General features: G+C 37.3%; 2 protein-coding genes across 2 annotated transcripts in view; one reads left to right on the forward strand and one right to left on the reverse strand.

Moving 5' to 3' along the window:
* The first annotated feature begins 8678 nt into the window (after positions 1-8678).
* Positions 8679-9877, forward strand: LOC115926363 (GATA zinc finger domain-containing protein 14-like). The gene is made up of 2 exons (XM_030991023.1): positions 8679-9695; positions 9740-9877. The coding sequence occupies exons 1-2, from the start codon at positions 8679-8681 to the stop codon at positions 9875-9877; spliced, it is 1155 nt and encodes a 384-aa protein (XP_030846883.1).
* Positions 9878-11109: 1232 nt separating this feature from the next.
* The window catches only part of LOC590298 (phosphatidylinositol-glycan-specific phospholipase D), a 48825-nt gene continuing 40134 nt past the window's right edge, over positions 11110-19800 (reverse strand). The window contains exons 21-26 of the mRNA XM_030991661.1: positions 19066-19326; positions 18281-18340; positions 16417-16526; positions 15437-15463; positions 14799-14846; positions 11110-12924 (exon numbers count right to left, since the gene is read on the reverse strand). Of these exons, the coding sequence (XP_030847521.1) occupies positions 12844-12924; positions 14799-14846; positions 15437-15463; positions 16417-16526; positions 18281-18340; positions 19066-19326 (587 nt within the window). The 3' untranslated portion in view covers positions 11110-12843. The remainder of the gene's footprint in view (positions 12925-14798; positions 14847-15436; positions 15464-16416; positions 16527-18280; positions 18341-19065; positions 19327-19800) is intronic.

Here is a 19800-nt window from a genome sequence, read left to right on the forward strand (position 1 = left end):
ACAAAATGCACAATGATACGTGTCTTGTGTAATGTAGGATTCATAGCCATTGTGTTCAATGGTCAGCCACAGGAAATACGCCAATTAATGCTTATGTTGCCAACTCTGTTTTACACCTACATATTTGTTGTGTTATTAGTATCATGTGTTTCTGCTTTTTCAAAGTGTTTTGAATTACACTGTGCTGTCTATTTCTACAAATTTAAACCTGATCCTAGATATAAGCTTCGTCTGAGGTAGAGTTTAAAAAAGGAAGTTTGACCAAGGTTTACGAAACTTAAAGATAAAGATCAGTTCTGGTCATGCGATTGCATTGTAAAAGAAACATTGTGGAATCGATCATAAAAGGTTGATCATCTAGCATATAAGTATTGGTGTGTACTGCAAGGTTCTGGAATCATCAAAATGATAACAAATTTGGCCCAGTCTTGGTTAAGTTACAAGCACTGTACACAGAAAGATGTATATGGCACTATGCAACATGTGCACAATGTCTATCAGGTTCAAATAGATATACAGTACTAATTTACCAAATACATGTACATCAATTAGTAGGCGGCTTCTCGGCAAAATTTGTATCATCACGTATTAGTCAAAACATATTAATAATAATACATTATATTTTATTTATATAGCGCTTATTACAATGTTTGCACAACACACTGAAAACATTCAACACATGCACAAGTAATACAGTCGGCTTCTTACATACAATATTCTTTCACATGATTGGTAATAAGAGCTTCCATTTCATTTTTTGAGAGGGGGGCGTTTCCAAAACTGGTCTTTACCTTTATCGTATTGAAACACGACTTGACCTATTGGAAGAAGCCGACTGTATTACTTGTGCATGTGTTGAATGTTTTCAGTGTGTTGTGCAGTCATCTTTAAACAGGGCCTGAGAAATAGAGATGCAATCTGGTTACAACTTGAACCCATTACATTACAAAAATATTTTTTGAAAAACAAATAAAAGACACTATCATTCAATCGTGCCATCGATAGCTAACCATGTGTAATGGAGCCCCAGGTCACTTGTAGGAAGATATCTCCTTCCTTAAAAATAAGAAATAACAAATTGTAGCAAATGTGAAGATTGCCCACTGTGACCTGAAGTTGTTTTAAATGTATGAAGCCATGGTGCTTTGAAAGAAAGGAGAGAAGGAAAAAATAAGGGAAGATTTTTGTTGTTGGAAGAAACATGAACACCGGGGCCCAGATGAACGAAGGTGTATGTTTATGGGAAATAATATGTCCCCGGTTATTAAGAACATGAAAACAAGGATTCTGTTTTCTAGTTGTCATTTCACTTGTAGGCCTATTTAGTCAAGTCTTAACAAGGTGTTTCGTCCCATACGTTACTGGTCAAATGTAAGGTCTTAGTATACCTGATGATTGAATTTAATCGACTCTCTACCGGAGCTAGCATCAGACCAAAGATCAAGTAAAATAGGAATTCTGGGGCCCGTTTCACAAAGCCTTTTTTCAATGAAAAAGGACAAAAATCAGTGACAAATCTGCTGATAACCAATCAGAATCAAGGATTGCACTAGCTTATAACAAAAACTGTCATTTGTCACTGATGACAAGTTTCGTGAAATGCCCCCCAGAAGTCATTTTATGTATATGAAACAAGGGCACCTGGTGATGTATGGGACGCTAAATGATGAACTACCATAGACTTGTCCACTTCTAATGTAGTCTTTTATGTATTGTGAATTTATTTCAATGTGTAATCCGGCATATCATGTGCACACTGGCTATGATAGCGGTATTGTATACGCCCTGTTTGTGACATGTATGTCTTGAATATGAATATTCTTTGGCCTTCTGGGCCCATTCTTATGTGGCAATATGTGAATGAATTATTGTTATATACCTAACTGGTAATAAATTGAATCTTTGTGGGGTGAATATACGTATATGTATAGACACACACAAGTCTTTTAACCCTGAACTGAAATTGTAATTGTGTATTCATTTACAGTACATGTAACAATACACCCCCATTGTTCAACGAACTACACTGGCTCCCAGTTACCGAGAGAATACAATAGCAGATGCTTGTTCAAACTTTAAAATCTTTATCAATCACACTTCTTCCATACATACATTTATATCTCCTCACTTTCAGCAGCAGAGAACATCATATTCTCTTCTATCAGTATCTACATCAACTCCTTCCTAATCTCGCTCCCAATCCTGAGAACAGGCTGGCTTCAAATCCCTTTCAATCCACTACCCATGCCCATTTAACAAACTCCCTGCATATTTTGGATGATAATAATTACATTTTTACCCACAACTTTACAATAGCCCACTTTCGTAATATGTAACCAAATTTAATGCATAAGTCTTTGTGAAGTGCCTCAATAGAAATTATTTCATTCACCTAATAAGAATAATAGTATTTCAAAAGTCAGAATGCAAACAGCATATATTAAGTGTTGCTAGGTAGGCCAAGCCATGTTTGTCCAACCTGGCAACAACTAATGTATGCAATTCGGATTCTGTCTATTGAAATACTATTATTCTTTTCAGGTGAATGAAATAATTTGTATTGAGGCACTTCACAAAGACTTATGCATTGAATTTGGTTACATTACGAAAATGGCCTACCGGTATTGCATTTCAAAGTCTAAGCTTTGGAGAACTAGTATTCTTCTTGTGCAGCATCTTCCACACAATATTTGTGAAGAACCCACATTTATTAAGATGTTTTGTAAGGATAATTAAGGGGGATAATTAAGGGGTATAAGAAGAGTGGTCCAGTATAAAATATTGTAGAAGACCTACAATGTACTAACACAAGCACGCACAACACAAGCAAACAAGACCGACTAGCAGTACAATGTATAGACTACGACTACATCTACATGAATTCACCCAGCAAACAAAAATAAAATTCAGGATGCAGTCTATTTTGGGTAATTTTTAATTTCATAAAGTAAGTTAATCTTCATAAATGTATAAATGTATAAAATGTGTATTATTTCAAAGAACAGCTTGTATTACAATATATTCACATGACTGTATTTCACATTACTTCTTGCAAAACAAAATTGTGAACATGGTAAAAAAGAAATAAGTACATGTACCTGTAGTTAATATCCATACGAACTACAATATAAACACACAGTCATAGACATAAGGGTCTATTTAATCATATCCTCATACACATAACCACTAAATAATTGAAACAAAAACAAGTAATAATGCACTTGAAAAAATACCACTACAAAGTAATACATATCACATGTTCAATTAAAATAATGTAAAACTTTTTTTTTTGGTAAACATATTTGTGCATTCCAAAAAAAGGCATGCCTCACATATTTATGACACATTACAATTGAATTAATATGTAGGTTGAATAACTCCCAATATATAGTTACTGAAAGAAAAATAACACCGAAGCTGACGGTATACCCTTATCGTGAAAGACAGCATGATGCAATTTAGCAATTTGATGATGTCATCCCCTCACTATATTTCCTGTATATTTTGTTAATGATTTTTAAATTTAATTTTCATTGACACATCTGTATAAGATTTGTATGCCTCCGCTCATTGCAGGTGCATGGTGCTGGAGGCATTGGCTGGTATTCTACTATTTCGTAGTTGGTTCCTCTAAACTAAAGTTAACCCGAGCTTTAGCTAAACAGCACTTAATCAGGACCTCGATCCATACTAAGTGTATAGATTATCTGTGGTTGGTATTCTGATAGCAAGGTCTAGCTAAACCTCAGACTAAGTCTAGACTAAATCTTAATCGCAGCTAAAATGTACAACCACAGATCATTCACTATGGAGATGTACGTAGTCTGCTTCTACTGCGCATGCAGGCTCAATTGATCTATAGCACATAGTGTTATATCTAGTTTAGAGATATTTTTAGTTTGCCTCTAGAGGGAGCTTTAAACTCTGCTACAGTAACACATGTGTTATGGTCAGACAGGATCCTGAGATTCACCGCTAATTTCATTGTTCTTCAATAAACCCAATGTGGTAAGTGTACAATTACTAGTTATTATAAAGAGTTAAATGTGATATCCATTCATATTAAATTAGTCGTTATGGTTATATTCACTTCTTCATCTTTGTTTTTAAGTTCATTGTCAATAAAGATAAGGGGAAGGAGAAATAATGGAATGAAATTACGAGAGTCAGGTTTGGTCGTGTGCCGTCATTCCGAGGACTATTCACAACACGTTCACTGCACGCATTCTTTTCGCAACCAGATAGCACTGCAGGCCATATTAGAGTGAAAGTATAGATGTTATATCAGGATATTAATCATCAGTAAAAATGACAGAAGACAGCTCAGATGAACTCAAATTAATCTTGGAGTTGGATGAAGAAGAAGTTAGTAGCAGTGATGATGGTGGAGAAAGTGAAGATGATGGTGAATTGGGCGAATTTGAAGACAATGAAAATATGAACGCTGATAATTGTGATGCGGGAGGCCGGGGCTGCCGATGGACTGCTCCTCCCGTTTGAGTCCGAACCATTGCCTAGGTAAGGAGAGGAGCATGACATTGAATCGTATAGACTGGTAAGAAATTATAGTTCCGGTATGCAGAAATGATTTAGAGGATTGCTTTTACATGTTTGACGGTATAGCACAAATTCACAGTATTCTGTGTAATTAAGCAGGATTATGTAAGATTAGGCTGATGTGCGTGTTCATATATTCTGTGTTTATTTCATGCCTGCATTTATTGTGACTTGATTGGTACATGTAGTGAGAAGATAACTCATGTTATTGTTTTTCTGTATCATTAAGTTTGCAGGTTGATTATGAAGCAAGATTGTAAATGTAAATATGAACAATTATCCTCTATGGACATAATAAAGAAATGAAATGAAATGAAATGAAATGAACCTTGCTAGCTTAGCAGAGAATGCTCTCTCAAGTCTTTTGTCGCGGTGGTCTCAGGTTTTGGGGAATTCTGTAACGTCATCAACACATAGTCTGATCTCATCTCCCAAGATGCATGGCTTCACAGATCGGTACTACAAAACAAAGAGGTCCGATCGAGGTCAGCAAATTGGACAGGCGGGGGCTAAATCCTGTTTGGAGCAATGGAAGCGGTTGAAAGAAATAGCGAAGACAAAATGGAGTCAGTATAGAAAGGATATGGTGAAAACTGGAGGAGCTATGGAATAGACCTATGATGATGCCATTCCACCTTATTTGCAGAATCGACCATCTTATTTCATCCATCATCTTGGACACAGAAGTGTGCGGCTTTCTTGAGGTGCCTGCAGACCAAGGTATAGACCAAGGAGACCATCAGCCCGATCAATTAGAGCAGCCAGCTGATGAAAACACAATGAAGGAACTCCCGAAACGAGGCCATTTGCCCTCCAGCGAGACGGCGAGATGGCTGTTCTCACCAACAGAGGCCAGATCGACAGGAACAAGCTCAGGTCCATCTTTAACAAAGCTTGTGAAAGCCCTCTACCCAACATTCCCAACAGCATGCTGCTTCCAGTACATCTCAATGGATCCTGAAGAAGCAAGCTCATCTTCTGCTGAGTGTGACATCAATGAAGGTCACCATGAAGATCTTGTGACTTAACTCACTCCAGATCTACCCATATACGGCTCTGGACTTTAGCCAGCCAGGCCAGCTCTGTAGACGAGTTTTTGGATTTCCCTCCAAAGTATGACACACAAACTATTCAACGCTTGGAACTTGCAACTCGGGGACAAGCATCTAACACCACATGGTTTGACCAACGTAAGGGTCGCATCACAGGGTCTGTGGTGCACACCGTACTTACCAGGGGAAGGAGACTCTCATCTCAGGGGAACCAGATAGACAACAGCGTACTAGTAAAGATGCTTCTGGGCTATGAGCAGTTAAGCAAGGACATTGCAGCACTCAAGTACGGTCGGGGGAAATGGAGGGTGAAGCCAGAGAGCAACTAATACATCAAAATTCAGAGAAAAAAACTGGAGGAGCACGTGCGAAAGCAAAACATTGATATCCCGTTTGCTATATGGTATAATAGCAGCAGTTAACTTACATAGGACATTTTCAGTGGAGATAAAGGGAAATATGATTGATTCAAATCAGATATGATTGGTTCCCCAGATATATATAAAAGAAAATCTGACAGCTATGGAATCACTAGGAAGGACCTAAATGTATGATGACTGCACTCATTTACAGCATCACCTTTTCACACCTTGGACACAGAGATTGCCAAGTTTCTCAACTTCACTGGGACAGAAGAGACTTGTGTGGAGACGGTGCATGAAGGCGATGTTGGCAGCGGTGAGATCCCTTCCTTATCTCAAGGTAGCCGGCTAAACCGCTTAGCTGTGTCTTGCAGAGAAAAGATTCATCTCTTGCAGGACTTCACCTATCTCTTCACTGATGAAGAAGACCTCATCTACCAATGAACTGGACAAAACTTTGTCCTTCCTGAGAAGACAGCTACCTTTTGAAGAAGGCCTGGTGTTAGAGAGGGAGCAACATCCTCAAAAGACCAAGAAGAGAGGTGTGGACACCTCATCGAGGGTTATGAAGGTCTGCAAGTGGCACAACATTCCTAGCCTTACAAGAATGATGAACCTCAGCCAGATGCTTGGCCAGGTAATCATGTTCAGCTATGTGAACAGGATCCCCCTAGAGGAAGCTGTGCTAACTCTCCAAGCACTATCAGGGAGAAGAGACACATACTCAATAGATAAGTTTCCAGAAAGGAGATGCAAAGGTTCATTGGTGGTCATGTGCCAAATTTCACCTTTTTTGCAGAATCGACCCATCTTATTTCATCCATCACCTTGGATACAGAAGTGTGCGATTTTCTTGAGGTGCCTGCAGACCAAGGTAGAGACCAGGGAGACCATCAGCCTGATCAAGTAGAGCAGCCAGCTGATGAAAATATAATGAAGGAACTCCCAAAACGAGGCCATTTGCCCTCTGCCAAAAAGCAATTGGCCCTTAAATGCAGGGAAAAAGACGACCTACTAAGAGACATGACTTACTCGAGTTCGGATGACGTACTGAACATGATTGATGACAAGTTGGGCATACTCCTTATAATAGTGCAAATGAAACTCCGTAATAAAAGTGGCTTAGTATAGGAACCGCAGGGGAACACAACATCATCATTAAAGAAACAAGGTCATTTGCCCTCTGCAAAAAATCAATTGACCCTAAGTGCAGAGAAAAAGTTGATCTACTTAGAAACATGACCTACTTCTGTTCAGATGATGTGCTAAACATGATCGATGACAAGTTAGGCCTGCTCCTTATGACTGTACAACTTACAGCAAGAATGTAAGGGGCAAGACGGCATTGACGTGGGCTAAAAGTGACGTCTGTGGACATTGGATGCACCTTTGTTGTGTCAACTTATCGAAGGAACCAAGGAGTTTTTTTTGGCCGTAAAGACCAATCACAGCTATTCAGTCGTTGGAGAATTTGTTTTGCAATATGAGACGGCAAGAGCAATACAGCTAGGCGTTCAGACCATCAAACAATGGATGCAAGAAGATGGCAAGGACTGGAATCCATCATATTTCATGACTGATTTCTCTGAAAGAGAAATTAAAGCCATTGAAGAGACATTTCCAGGTAAATAAATTTGTACATAATATGCAAAACATTATGCAATATGCAAAATAAATTAATTGTTCAAATGTAAGAAGGAATGAGAGCCACCTTAAAGAAAGTGATCATGCAAACCTAGGAAGGAAAGATGGAACATCAAAAGAGAGTAATCGGGAAAATGTACACAAGAAAGATATTCCCACGAAAGATAATCAGGCAAATCTAGGAAAGGAATATGGTCCCACAAAAGGTAATCAGGCAAATCTAGGAAAGGAAGATGGAACACCAAAAGAGCTTTGCCTTCTTGATGCTACATACCGCACAACGAAATATGCCGGTCCATTGTTCTTTTTGGCCGTAGAGACCAATCACGGCTATTCAGTCGTTGGAGAATCCGTTGTGCAATACGAGATTGCAAGAGCGATACAGCTTGGCGTTCAGACCATCAAACGATGGATGCAAGAAGATTGCAAGGACTGGAACCCTTCGTACTTCATGACCGATTTCTCTTAAAAGATGTGCTTTTTGTAGAATGCACAACTTTCCTGTGTGACTTCCACCGAGAGCAGGCGTGGTTGCGGTGGCAAAGCAAGACAGAAAATGGCGTGACCTCGTACGTGCAAGCAGAAGGTGCGCTCATGCATGCAACACAACCTGCCGAGTATATGAAGCTGCCTTTGCCGCTTTCAAGTCATCACTTGAGTGGAGATCTAGTACCAAGCTGATAGCTCCATACCTATAGTGTCAGTCGTTTGCTTTGACAAAATTGTGTTTTGTCACACAACTACGATCCTCTTGGTTAAACCATGGTTAGTACTACTATCCATGGTCAAACCATGATCTATGAACCCATGCAGCTGCAAACAATAATAAATCAATCAATAATTTTCTCACATCCTGCATGGTTTCCAAAATGTTTTGCACGGTTTCTGTGGAAAAAATTAACCAGGCTACGTACTATTCACGTTGTTTCTCAGGTCCTTCTGTGTTATGCTTTGTAGCTTTCAGCCGCTATTAATGGGAAACTGTGGAATAATGGATACATGTTTTGATAAAGGATGAACACAACCAAGGATATGGAAATGGAATTCAGTATATGTAACTGCGATGCATGATACCAATAACGGAATAGAGCGACAAAACAAGATCTTCAAATACAACTACATGGAGCAGAACCGAGATCTTCAGGTAAATACCAATAATGGAATAGAGCGACAGAACAAGATCTTCAAATACAACTACCTGGAGCAGAACCCAGATCTTTATGTAAACACCAACAACGGAATAGAGCGCCAAAACAAGATCTTCAAATACAACTACATGGAGCAGAACCCAGATCTTCAGGTAAATACCAATAATGGAATAGAGCGACAGAACAAGATCTTCAAATACAACTACATGGAGCAGAACCCAGATCTTCAGGTAAATACCAATAATGGAATAGAGCGACAGAACAAGACCTTCAAATACAACTACATGGAGCAGAACCCAGATCTTCAGGTAAATACCAATAATGGAATAGAGCGACAGAACAAGACCTTCAAATACAACTACATGGAGCAGAACCCAGATCTTCAGGTAAATACCAATAATGGAATAGAGCGACAGAACAAGACCTTCAAATACAACTACATGGAGCAGAACCCAGATCTTCAGGTAAATACCAATAATGGAATAGAGCGACAGAACAAGATCTTCAAATACAACTACATGGAGCAGAACCCAGATCTTCAGGTAAATACCAATAATGGAATAGAGCGACAGAACAAGACCTTCAAATACAACTACATGGAGCAGAACCCAGATCTTCAGGTAAATACCAATAATGGAATAGAGCGACAGAACAAGACCTTCAAATACAACTACATGGAGCAGAACCCAGATCTTCAGGTAAATACCAATAATGGAATAGAGCGACAGAACAAGATCTTCAAATACAACTACATGGAGCAGAACCCAGATCTTCAGGTAAATACCAATAATGGAATAGAGCGACAGAACAAGACCTTCAAATACAACTACATGGAGCAGAACCCAGATCTTCAGGTAAATACCAATAATGGAATAGAGCGACAGAACAAGATCTTCAAATACAACTACATGGAGCAGAACCGAGATCTTCAGGTAAACATCAAAAACAAAATAAAGCGCCAAAACAAGATCTTCAGGTAAACACCAACAACAGAATAGAGCGCCAAAATAAGATCTTCAGATACAACTACCTGGAGCAGAAGAAAGACCTTGGCATTTCTGGAATGGTCTCTGTCCTCATCACAGAATACCTGTGGCAGATGGTGTCACCGTAAGTGTGTAGGAATAAGCATACCCCTGAAGGAGATTATGCCAGATGCATGCGCAATAATGTGCTCTCCAAACTTCTCCGAGAACCAGGAAAGCCACCTAAGCCACCTAAGCAATGTAAAATTTGTGACATGGTGGGCTGCAGCAAGCCAGGATTGCAAGCCGATTGGGTATGATGTGAGGTACGTGGCAGATGGTGTCACTATAAGTGAGGGATTCACACTTTACAAGCTCTGCTTTTCAGTGGATCCCTTCATTTCCACAGGTTTATCTTTAAAAACTTAAAAAACCATTACACTGGATATTTATGTATACTTCCTATTTCATATCTTTAAACCATGTAAAATGTATTATGTTATTGAATGTTGAATTGTATATTTGATTTCTTGTCAAAATGACTGTTCTGTTGGAAATGAAAAATAAAATTGAAACTGAAAGTGTGTAGGAATAAGCATTCCCCTAAAGGAGAATATGCCAGAAGCATGCACAATTATGTGCTCTCCAAACTTCTCAAAGCATCAGAAAAGCCACCTAAGCAATGTAAAAATTTTGACATGGTGGGCTGCAGCAAGCCAAGATTGCCAACAGATTGGGTATGATGTGAGGTATGTGTATATACATATATGCAATCAGGTGTTAGTTGTTAGGTGTAAGGTGTAAGGTGTTAAGTGTTATAGGGTAAAATTCTTCATCATGTCGTAAAGGACCAGCACCACTTAAAGACTTTGTTTTTGCTTGTCAATTTCTTCATTCGTATATATAATTGTATCTTGTGTTTATCTTTCATTATGTTATTTGTATGTTCTTTACTTATCTGTTAATATCAATGTTAAAATTATTCATGTTTTTTATATGACAAATAGAATGTGGCAGCTGGTGTCACTATAAGTGTGTAGGAATAAGCATTCCTTCTGAAGGAGATTATGTCTGCCCAATCTGCATAGCTCAGTAAGAGTGAAGTTTGCAAGAAAGACAGTTACACCTATGGAAATTACATGAGTTATTGAGTGGCATATATGAGAACACAGAATTGACAATATTTTCACATACTGTTTATACATTGCACACCATGCAATTGGCTGCAATGCTCTTTATACTTTGATGAACAAAGGGGAAACTCCAGATGTGAAAGAAGAAATTCAAGTTGCATATTTTGCCATGTATAAATGACTTCCCTGATAAATTATGTCGTTCTGTATTATAATTTTAGTTTGTATTGTCTTGTTTACGTCTTGCATTTTGTTATATTGTGAATGTTAATGTTTTGTATTTTCCACATTTGTTATTTATGTTGTGGGTCCACCCACTTCCCTCAAGCCATCGGCTTTATCTGCTAATTATTCAGTACACTTCTCAATGTATATATATTGTATGTGATTTTTGAATGAAATTGCAAAAGTACTGTGATCATTCGTACAAAAACACTTATTTTGAATGTGTGAATTAAGATCAGGTGTACTGTGGTGTATTGTACGCTTTTAAATCAATGAGCGATATTACGGAAAGATATGGGAAAGTAGTTCTTGTTTTGTTCAAGTCACTGCACTGACATACATTCTCGATAGAGACTATAGGCAGACTATAGGCACTCCCGAGAACAAGCTGAATGAAGAAGGCTGTCATTTACAGTCCTTGGTATGTAGAGTATTGGTTATAGAGTATAACTGAATATTGTAAACAATATTAGCTTTAATAGTGAATTGATAAGAATGAGGACAGTGTCATTATTTTATGGAAGTTTATTAAAGCTCAGAAATTCATTGTCTGGTTACAACTCGAGTTCGACTGAGAATATAGAGTGTCTGTACATTATGCCCGAGGTTACTTCATCTCAGATCTCTCACAACCTGAAGCTGCAAGCAAGAGTAATCCTGAGGACTTGTAAATCAGGTAGTTGCGCTAAAAATCCATCTAATATGACATTGTGGACTTCTTACACAAGCCAAGATGTAAAGTACAATATCAGCATGTTTGGCCTTCTTCTCATAAATTAGGGGGTAATGTCTAAAAACCCTTCCTATCTGATATGTGCCATTTTATGCCTATTTTGAGATACCAAGGACTTGTTAAAATATACCAATGAATCTCATGACTTATTTCTAAAGTGATTTTTTTTATATTCTTGTGCTTGAACTTTTAATATCTTTTCTTTATACATGTATGGTATGTAAATGAACTGTGACTGAAGAGTATGGTTATTATACGTGTACTATAAGTTGTGATCTGAATAATGTGTAATTTTTAAGAACATGATAAAACCACACATGTCACTTCATAGCATGTTAGTGAGTTTTTTATCTGCATGGCACGTTAACAAGTTTTTGAAGCGGTATTCCATGACATAAAATAAAGGCACATGATTATTGTATTTTAAAACCATCCATTCCCCATTCTTAGTTCATTAATTCCTTCATCCATCTATTGTGTAATCCTTATGTTTTAATCTTGAATTGCTTAGAATAAATATATGTTCTTGCATAGTATGTTAAAAGAGTTTCTATAGTGCTTTACATTGAATAAAATAAATTGACATGATTATTATATTATATTGCAATCCACCATTCATTACTCACTCACTCACTCACTCATTCACTCATTCATTCATCCATCTACTGTAAAAGTAGAAATACTTGCGGTACATTCATTTTTGCAGATTTCGCACTAATATCGGCAAACGCAAAGTTTAGAACTCATGAAAATATAAGCATGACTTTTTAAGCATGTTCTGAACGGGCTGAATTGAGTGCAACACAAATTTAAGAACCTGCGAATATGTTTCGGGTCGCTCAGCGCGAAAAATTAATCATGCAAAAATAACAGCGTTTACAGTATTCATTCACCCATTCAGCAATCAATCACTCTAGCATCCATTGCTCAATCTTTTCATTCAATCAGATATTGCCACTGTTCAAACAACCCTACTTGAAGCGCTCCAGACCCAACCACTGCCCTGCTGAGCTGAACGTTTCACCTAGAGAGTGTAAATGTAGACTTCCCCTGCAAGCCTCTCTGCGCCGTTACTTCGAGGTGCACTGACGACCAGATGAGGTTTCTAGAAGTAGAAACAAAAGTGTAAAGTTTCAACCGTATGCAAATTAATAATGTAATTATGAATTAATTTACTTGCACATTATCAAAATATCTGGATCTCAAAGATCTCATTAGCAAAAACAAAATATTATCTGTGTTTCTTTTCGTTCACATCCTCCCACAATAAAGAAAAGAAAGGAAAGAACAAAAACATACATGGACAGGTAATCAAAAAAATTATGTTTTGAGGTAAACAACTAAAAGAACACATTCCATCACTAATATCCATTACTGTCATGTGGTGGATACATGTACCGGTATTTTGATCTTTGGTGTAAATGGAAATCACTGAGACACTGAAGGCCTCTAATTTGAAATTACTTGGAAGTCAATTTTCTCTAAAGAAACAAAGCTACCTATTTGAAGCGGGACTGCACTACTTGTAGCTACTTGCGTCCTCTATATAGCAAACAGTGCCTAAGCGGTAATCGTTGGTCCCCCATAGTCCCCTTTTTCTTATGTTTATTGAGAGCTGATATGATGAGATAACCACCTGTCAGTGACCATGCAGGGAGGTCTAATCCCTCCTGGCCAAACTGGTGCAGATAGGCTTTAAATAGAACCACATCTCACAGCAATTTGATAACATCAATTAAACATAAGAAAGACTAGATGGAATTCGACTGCCCGCAGTCGAAAATGATGCCTCCGTTATAGAGCAATTTTACAAACCAAAACAGAAAAAAAAAATTGAATTCACGTTCAATGGTAATCCATTGACAGGTTCTCAGAATATTGTGATTACAAGCAATTTCTCATATACATATATGACCCTTTGATCTTTGACCTCATGACCATAAAATCTACTCAGTTCATTGGCTCTGCAAGATGTTCTGAGTTAAATAGTAATCCATCTGTCAGTTCTAATGAGAATGCGTTCACAAGCTATTTTTGCATACATAATGGGCCCATGACCTTTGACCTTTGACCTTATGAACCAAGAATCTACTCAGTTCATTGGCTCTGCAAGTAACAAACATGACCTAATTTTGGCATGAATCCATCAATCGGTTCTTGAGATAATGCGATCACAAGCTGTTTTTGCATTCATAATGTGCGCTGTGGCCTTTGACCTTTGACCTACGTGCTCCAAAATCTAATCAGATTGTCTTCTTATGGTGATACACACTATCATTAAGTTTGAAGTTAAAATCTCCAGTGGTTCTTGAGATATTATGATAACAATCTCAATGTATGGAATTTTATAAGTTGACCTCTGTGACCCTTGACCTTTGACCTACGTGCTCTAAAATCTAATCAGATCGTCTTCCTATGGTGATACATACTATCCTTAAGTTTGAAGTTTTTACATCTCCAGTGGTTCTTGAGATATGATAACAATCTCAATGTATGGAATTTCATAAGTTGACCTCTATGACCCTTGACCTTTGACCTACGTGCTCCAAAATGTAATCAGATTGTTTTCGTATAGTGATACACACTATCACCAAGTTTGAAGTTTAAATCTCCAGTGGTTCTTGAGATATCATGATAACAATCTCAATGTATGGAATTTCATAAGTTGACCTCTGTGACCCTTGACCTTTGACATACGTGCTCCAAAATCTAATCAGATCGTCTTCCTATGGTGATACATACTATCCTTAAGTTTGAAGTTTAAATCTTAAATGGTTCTTGAGATATTGTGATAACGGTCAAACGGGACGGACGTACGGACGGACGGACGTACGGACGGACGACCCGAAAACATGATGCCTCCGGCACCACCTTCGGTGGCGGAGGCATAAAAATGCAATATCATGGTTCTACTTTTGGCTATAACAAAACATTTAAAACTAGGAATAAGAAAAATGTATGTGATCAGACAAGACATACCTCACTAAATCTCCATGTTGTCAATTTGGAACCGAATCGTGATCCACCCTGTAAAAGATAAAATGTAAAATAAGTTATGTCAATAATAAAATGATGTCAATATGAGCTTTTTGTTAAATTTCTGTAAAAATCCTGACTTTGATGAATTGATGGAAACCAATGTACATTCGGTATACTTTTTTTTAATTGACAAAAAGATATTTCACAAATTCAACTAAATCAATGCAAGTATATTTCAAACTAGCCAACAACATATCCTCTACACAACAACACCTCTACTTGAAATAACATTGTAGACAAAAATTGTATCTTAATTCTCACAAATGTCCTCAGCGGTAAATAATAATTTTAAAAAATAGACATTTCGCAAAGTGGAAATGGATGGCCAAAAATAAAGACACAAAACCTGATGGTCTATCTTAATTCTGCTTTTCACAGACACTGAATTTGTTTTTTGGGCACTATATTTTATAATGACAAAGAGATGTGAGGAGGTAAATCTTTGCTTCAAAGATTAGAGGAACAAGAAAATGGAGAAGTGCATTCTTCAAATTGTGCACGCTAAGTCAAATCATCATCTTATTTGTCTTATTAGATCTATCAATCTAAAAGTGCAGAATAAGTGTTAATCAACTTACTTCATTGCTTGATAATACGCTGTATGCCTGTAGAACAGAGAAAAATGTATAGAAATAGCATAACCTTACACAATAGCCATAAAACACAGTATACAAATAATGAATGGTTATGAGTTCAATAGTGCGAACATTTTCATGAGTTGAAAGATTAACATTCTATTCAACGAGGCGTCAGCCGAGTTGAATAGAATTAATGTTAATCTTTCAAGGAATGAAAATATTCGCACCATTGAACGAATGAAAAACATTCATTATTTGTTTTATACAACATCGAAGAAGATCTAATAGAACGTTAATCAACAAATTATGCTTTACTCCTTATATTAAAGATAAATTCAAGTTGGATTCAAGCCTTCTCAATTACATTCAGATTGCCTTCGCGTCAGATACACGCAGGGATACGCGCGCGCATGGCAGAGAGGTACGCAGTCTGCATATAACCAAAAATGCACGGCGCATATAACCAAAAATGCACGACCGTGCAATATACCATCTATTGAATATCATGTGACCAACAATCCTCCAATCAAATGACAGGGATCCACGTAGGTGTTGTATAAATTATAATATACATATTAGACTGGCATTGTTGTAATAAAAAAATAATAATTTTAACTGTTTCTTATAAGGGCACTTTATCAGTCACAACGTGCCCAACCAGAGCACTTACAGCATTATTAACTGGACACTGGATTCTGTCACTATTCTGCACTTTTCAGTGCACACTCTCCACTCCCTTGGGAGCATTCCAGCCAGTTGCCCTTTCACAGGCGCTCACATGCTAATCCAAATACATTGATGTCTGCATCCTATTGGTAAATGCATAAAATAAGCATTACACCTTATCATGACAAATTTTGGCAAAAATCAAAAGCAGTTTTAACTATCCTATTCAGATTTCAGAAAATGTTCCTGATTTAATCAGAACTATTTCACCATGGAGACCTGGGGTAGTGAAAAGGGAAATGTAAAAAACTGACCTTTTCTGTCGGGCATGGTTTGACGAGTGAGAGGAAGTCACATGACCTAGTCACATTGCCTGTTCCAAATGATGGACCACCCTTGTAGACAAAGATGCTTCCCTCTTCAACTGCAAGGAAGAAATACACATGTGACTCATTAGTTCATTATGAACTGTGTGTGAGAGAGTGACCATTGCAAACTGAGAAGCCTCCAATTTCAAACACAATGGCCCGAATTCACAAAGGAGGTTTAGATTTAACCCATGGTTTAAACCCTCATTTAAATAACCCATGGTTTAAAAATTAGCGCAAAAAGCATACCTTGCCTTGCGCGCCTCTAATATTGGACCTCTGACTTGTGTCACGCTCATTTTAAACCATGGGTTATGTAAATGAGGGTTTAAACCATGGGTTAAATCTAAACCTCCTTTGTGAATTCGGGCCAAAAAAATTCTTTTCAAGATGACTTGACAACTTGCTTTTTCAGAAGAACCATCCTCTCTATATATCAATCACACAAGATAAAGAATGTACTTCTTTAAACAGTCTGAATTTTAAAATTGTAGAATAACTAGATGGAATTTTGACTGCGCGCAGTCGAAAATGATGCCTCCGCCATAGAGCAATTTAAACAAGTTTGGAGTTTAAATCTCCAGTGGTTCTTGAGATATTATGATATGGTGATACATACTATCATTAAGTTTGAAGTGAAAATTCTCCAGTGGTTCTTGAGATATCGCGATAACGATCTCAATGTATGGAATTTCATAAGTTGACCTCTGTGACCCTTGACCTTTGACCTACGTGCTCCAAAATCTAATCAGATTGTCTTCCTATGGTGATACACACTATCATTAAGTTTGAAGTTTAAATCTCCAGTGGTTCTTGAGATATTATGATAACAATCTCAATGTATGGAATTTCATAAGTTGACCTCTGTGACCCTTGACCTTTGACCTATGTGTTCCAAAATCTAATCAGATCGTCTTCCTATGGTGATACATACTATCCTTAAGTTTGAAGTTTTTACATCTCCAGTGGTTCTTGAGATATCATGATAACAATCTCAATGTATGGAATTTCATAAGTTGACCTCTATGACCCTTGACCTTTGACCTACGTGCTCCAAAATCTAATCAGATTGTTTTCCTATAGTGATACACACTATCACTAAGTTAGAAGTTTAAATCTCCAGTGGTTCTTGAGATATCATGATAACAATCTCAATGTATGGAATTTCATAAGTTGACCTCTGTGACCCTTGACCTTTGACATACGTGCTCCAAAATCTAATCAGATCGTCTTCCTATGATGATACATACTATCCTTAAGTTTGAAGTTTAAATCTCAAATGGTTCTTGAGATATCGCGCTAACAAACTCAATACAAGGAATTTCATAAGTTGACCTCTGTGACCTGTGACCTTTGACCTACGTACTCCAAAATCTAATCAGATCGTCTTCCTATGGTGATAAATACTATTCCCGAGTCTTAAGTTTAAATCTTAAATGGTTCTTGAGATATTGGGATAACGGTCAAACGGGACGGACGTACGGACGGACAACCCAAAAACATGATGCCTCCGGCACCACCTTCGGTGGCGGAGGCATAAAAAGGACGGCTGGCTCTTTACCTTTAGAAATAAGTTTCTGCTTAATTTCCCATCAGTAATCACATTATTTGGCAAGAGAAATTTTTCTCATGCAAAATTCTTTCAAAGATAAGTGCTTCACAATTCCTCATGAGTACCGTAGAAAGAAATGAGAATACTAGGGAAACTTATCAAGAAAGCTGGATATAAAATGTTGTTATCAAAATAATATTGAATCATTTCATCGACACCAAACATTAAGTTAATTTTGGTTAATATCTGTTAATTTACCTTTGAATAATTCTTCGCTGATGTCTTGAGTTCTTAATGGAGCACTGACAACCAAATCATCTGAATATTGAACATATGAATGAAAAAATCATAAAATTTTAATATATTCAATGTCATTTCAAAGCAATAGTTGATGAATAAAATCTCAAATTCGTTCACATCTTCATGTTACAAAAAAAGAAGCTACTGGCAGACAAACTGGCTTCTGCCATGTCTCGGAAAATGTACGGTACTAAAGAAAACACAATACTACTTTTAATGGATGCAGGCAAGCACAAGAGGGAAGGAAATTGAACAAAAAAGGCCAAGAAGAAATAGGATTTAAAGGGATCCATTTTAGTTAAGACATAATGTATGAAACCTGGAATAGATTCTAGAGCATGGGATCCCAGATCTATATAAACCTGGGGTGTTTCACAAAAAAATTATGGAGAGCCTTTTGTAGCCTTATAATGAAATATATTCAAAAGCAAAAATTCAAATATTTTAGATTTTTCATAAATTCCACATCAAGAACATGAAATCTCCCATAATAATAGAAAATATGAATGATTTGAATCAACATTTTATGCCTTTTAAAACAACTTTTACAAACTATTTTCAAAGATGCAAACAGCTATCCATAATTGGTAAGTCCAACTTAGAGATAATTTCAACTTTGTGAAAACACTCCCAGGAGTCTGGCTTAAATGCAAATCTAACAATAAGAATACAAAGTTAATGATCTATCTGCTTGTGTTGGGTATGCATCTACTTGTTCTCAAGGATAATATTTTTCCTCTTACCTATTCCATCTCCTGTAACATCCTGGAACATGAGCTCTCCTCCATATCTCCCATACTGTCTGTCGCCCTCATACAGCGCTATAGGGTCCAGGGAAACACCCTCCCAATGATCAAGATGAAGCCTTATCAGTCTGCTAGCAGTACTGGAACCGGATGGATCATGCAGAAGGGTGGAGGGAGAGCTGATGTCCAAGTTGTATAAAGTGACCTGTCCAGCATCGGTCAGCTTGACTGGCACATCGAGAATCTCCCCATCAACATCTGGCAAAGAAAACATGGAGTAGTGCTTTAGTACGACAAGTTTTTCAAAGAATTTTATGGCAGCCATTGGGCATAATACAGTAACAGCATTTTGCAAACAGTATCAAAATATAGACTAAAAGTTACAGAATAAAAACAGTACATAAACTTGTTGGCTTAATGTACATTGTATACATGATAACCACGCAGACTTATACCTTTACACATAAAAGATTCCATTTGTCAAAAGTATATTCGCTGCCAGCCCTGGCTACACCTATCAATAAAATACTGCAAGTCTGTATTACAGTCACACGCTGATGCAAGTGATTGCACATGCTGTACAAAAACTATTCATCATACTAGCTATAATTCTTTGAAAGAGATAGCACAGTCAACCTTAAAGTGACTCGGTAACATTGTTGAAGATTGATGAAAAATTTGCGTAACTTTTGTATGAAATGTTACTTATTATATTCCTTCTGCTGTACTAAC

The sequence above is a fragment of the Strongylocentrotus purpuratus genome, unplaced genomic scaffold (assembly GCF_000002235.5).
Source record: "Strongylocentrotus purpuratus isolate Spur 01 unplaced genomic scaffold, Spur_5.0 spur5_scaffold_2, whole genome shotgun sequence".
NCBI classification, from domain to species: Eukaryota; Metazoa; Echinodermata; class Echinoidea; order Camarodonta; family Strongylocentrotidae; genus Strongylocentrotus; species Strongylocentrotus purpuratus.

Excerpts from the sequence above, each read along its gene's own strand:
- LOC115926363 (XM_030991023.1), top strand. The coding sequence starts at position 8,679 with ATGCATGATACCAATAACGGAATAGAGCGACAAAACAAGATCTTCAAA. Across the intron at positions 9,696-9,739 it reads AGCAGAACCGAGATCTTCAG|GTAAACACCAACAACAGAAT; the intron begins GTAAACATCAAA and ends CAAGATCTTCAG.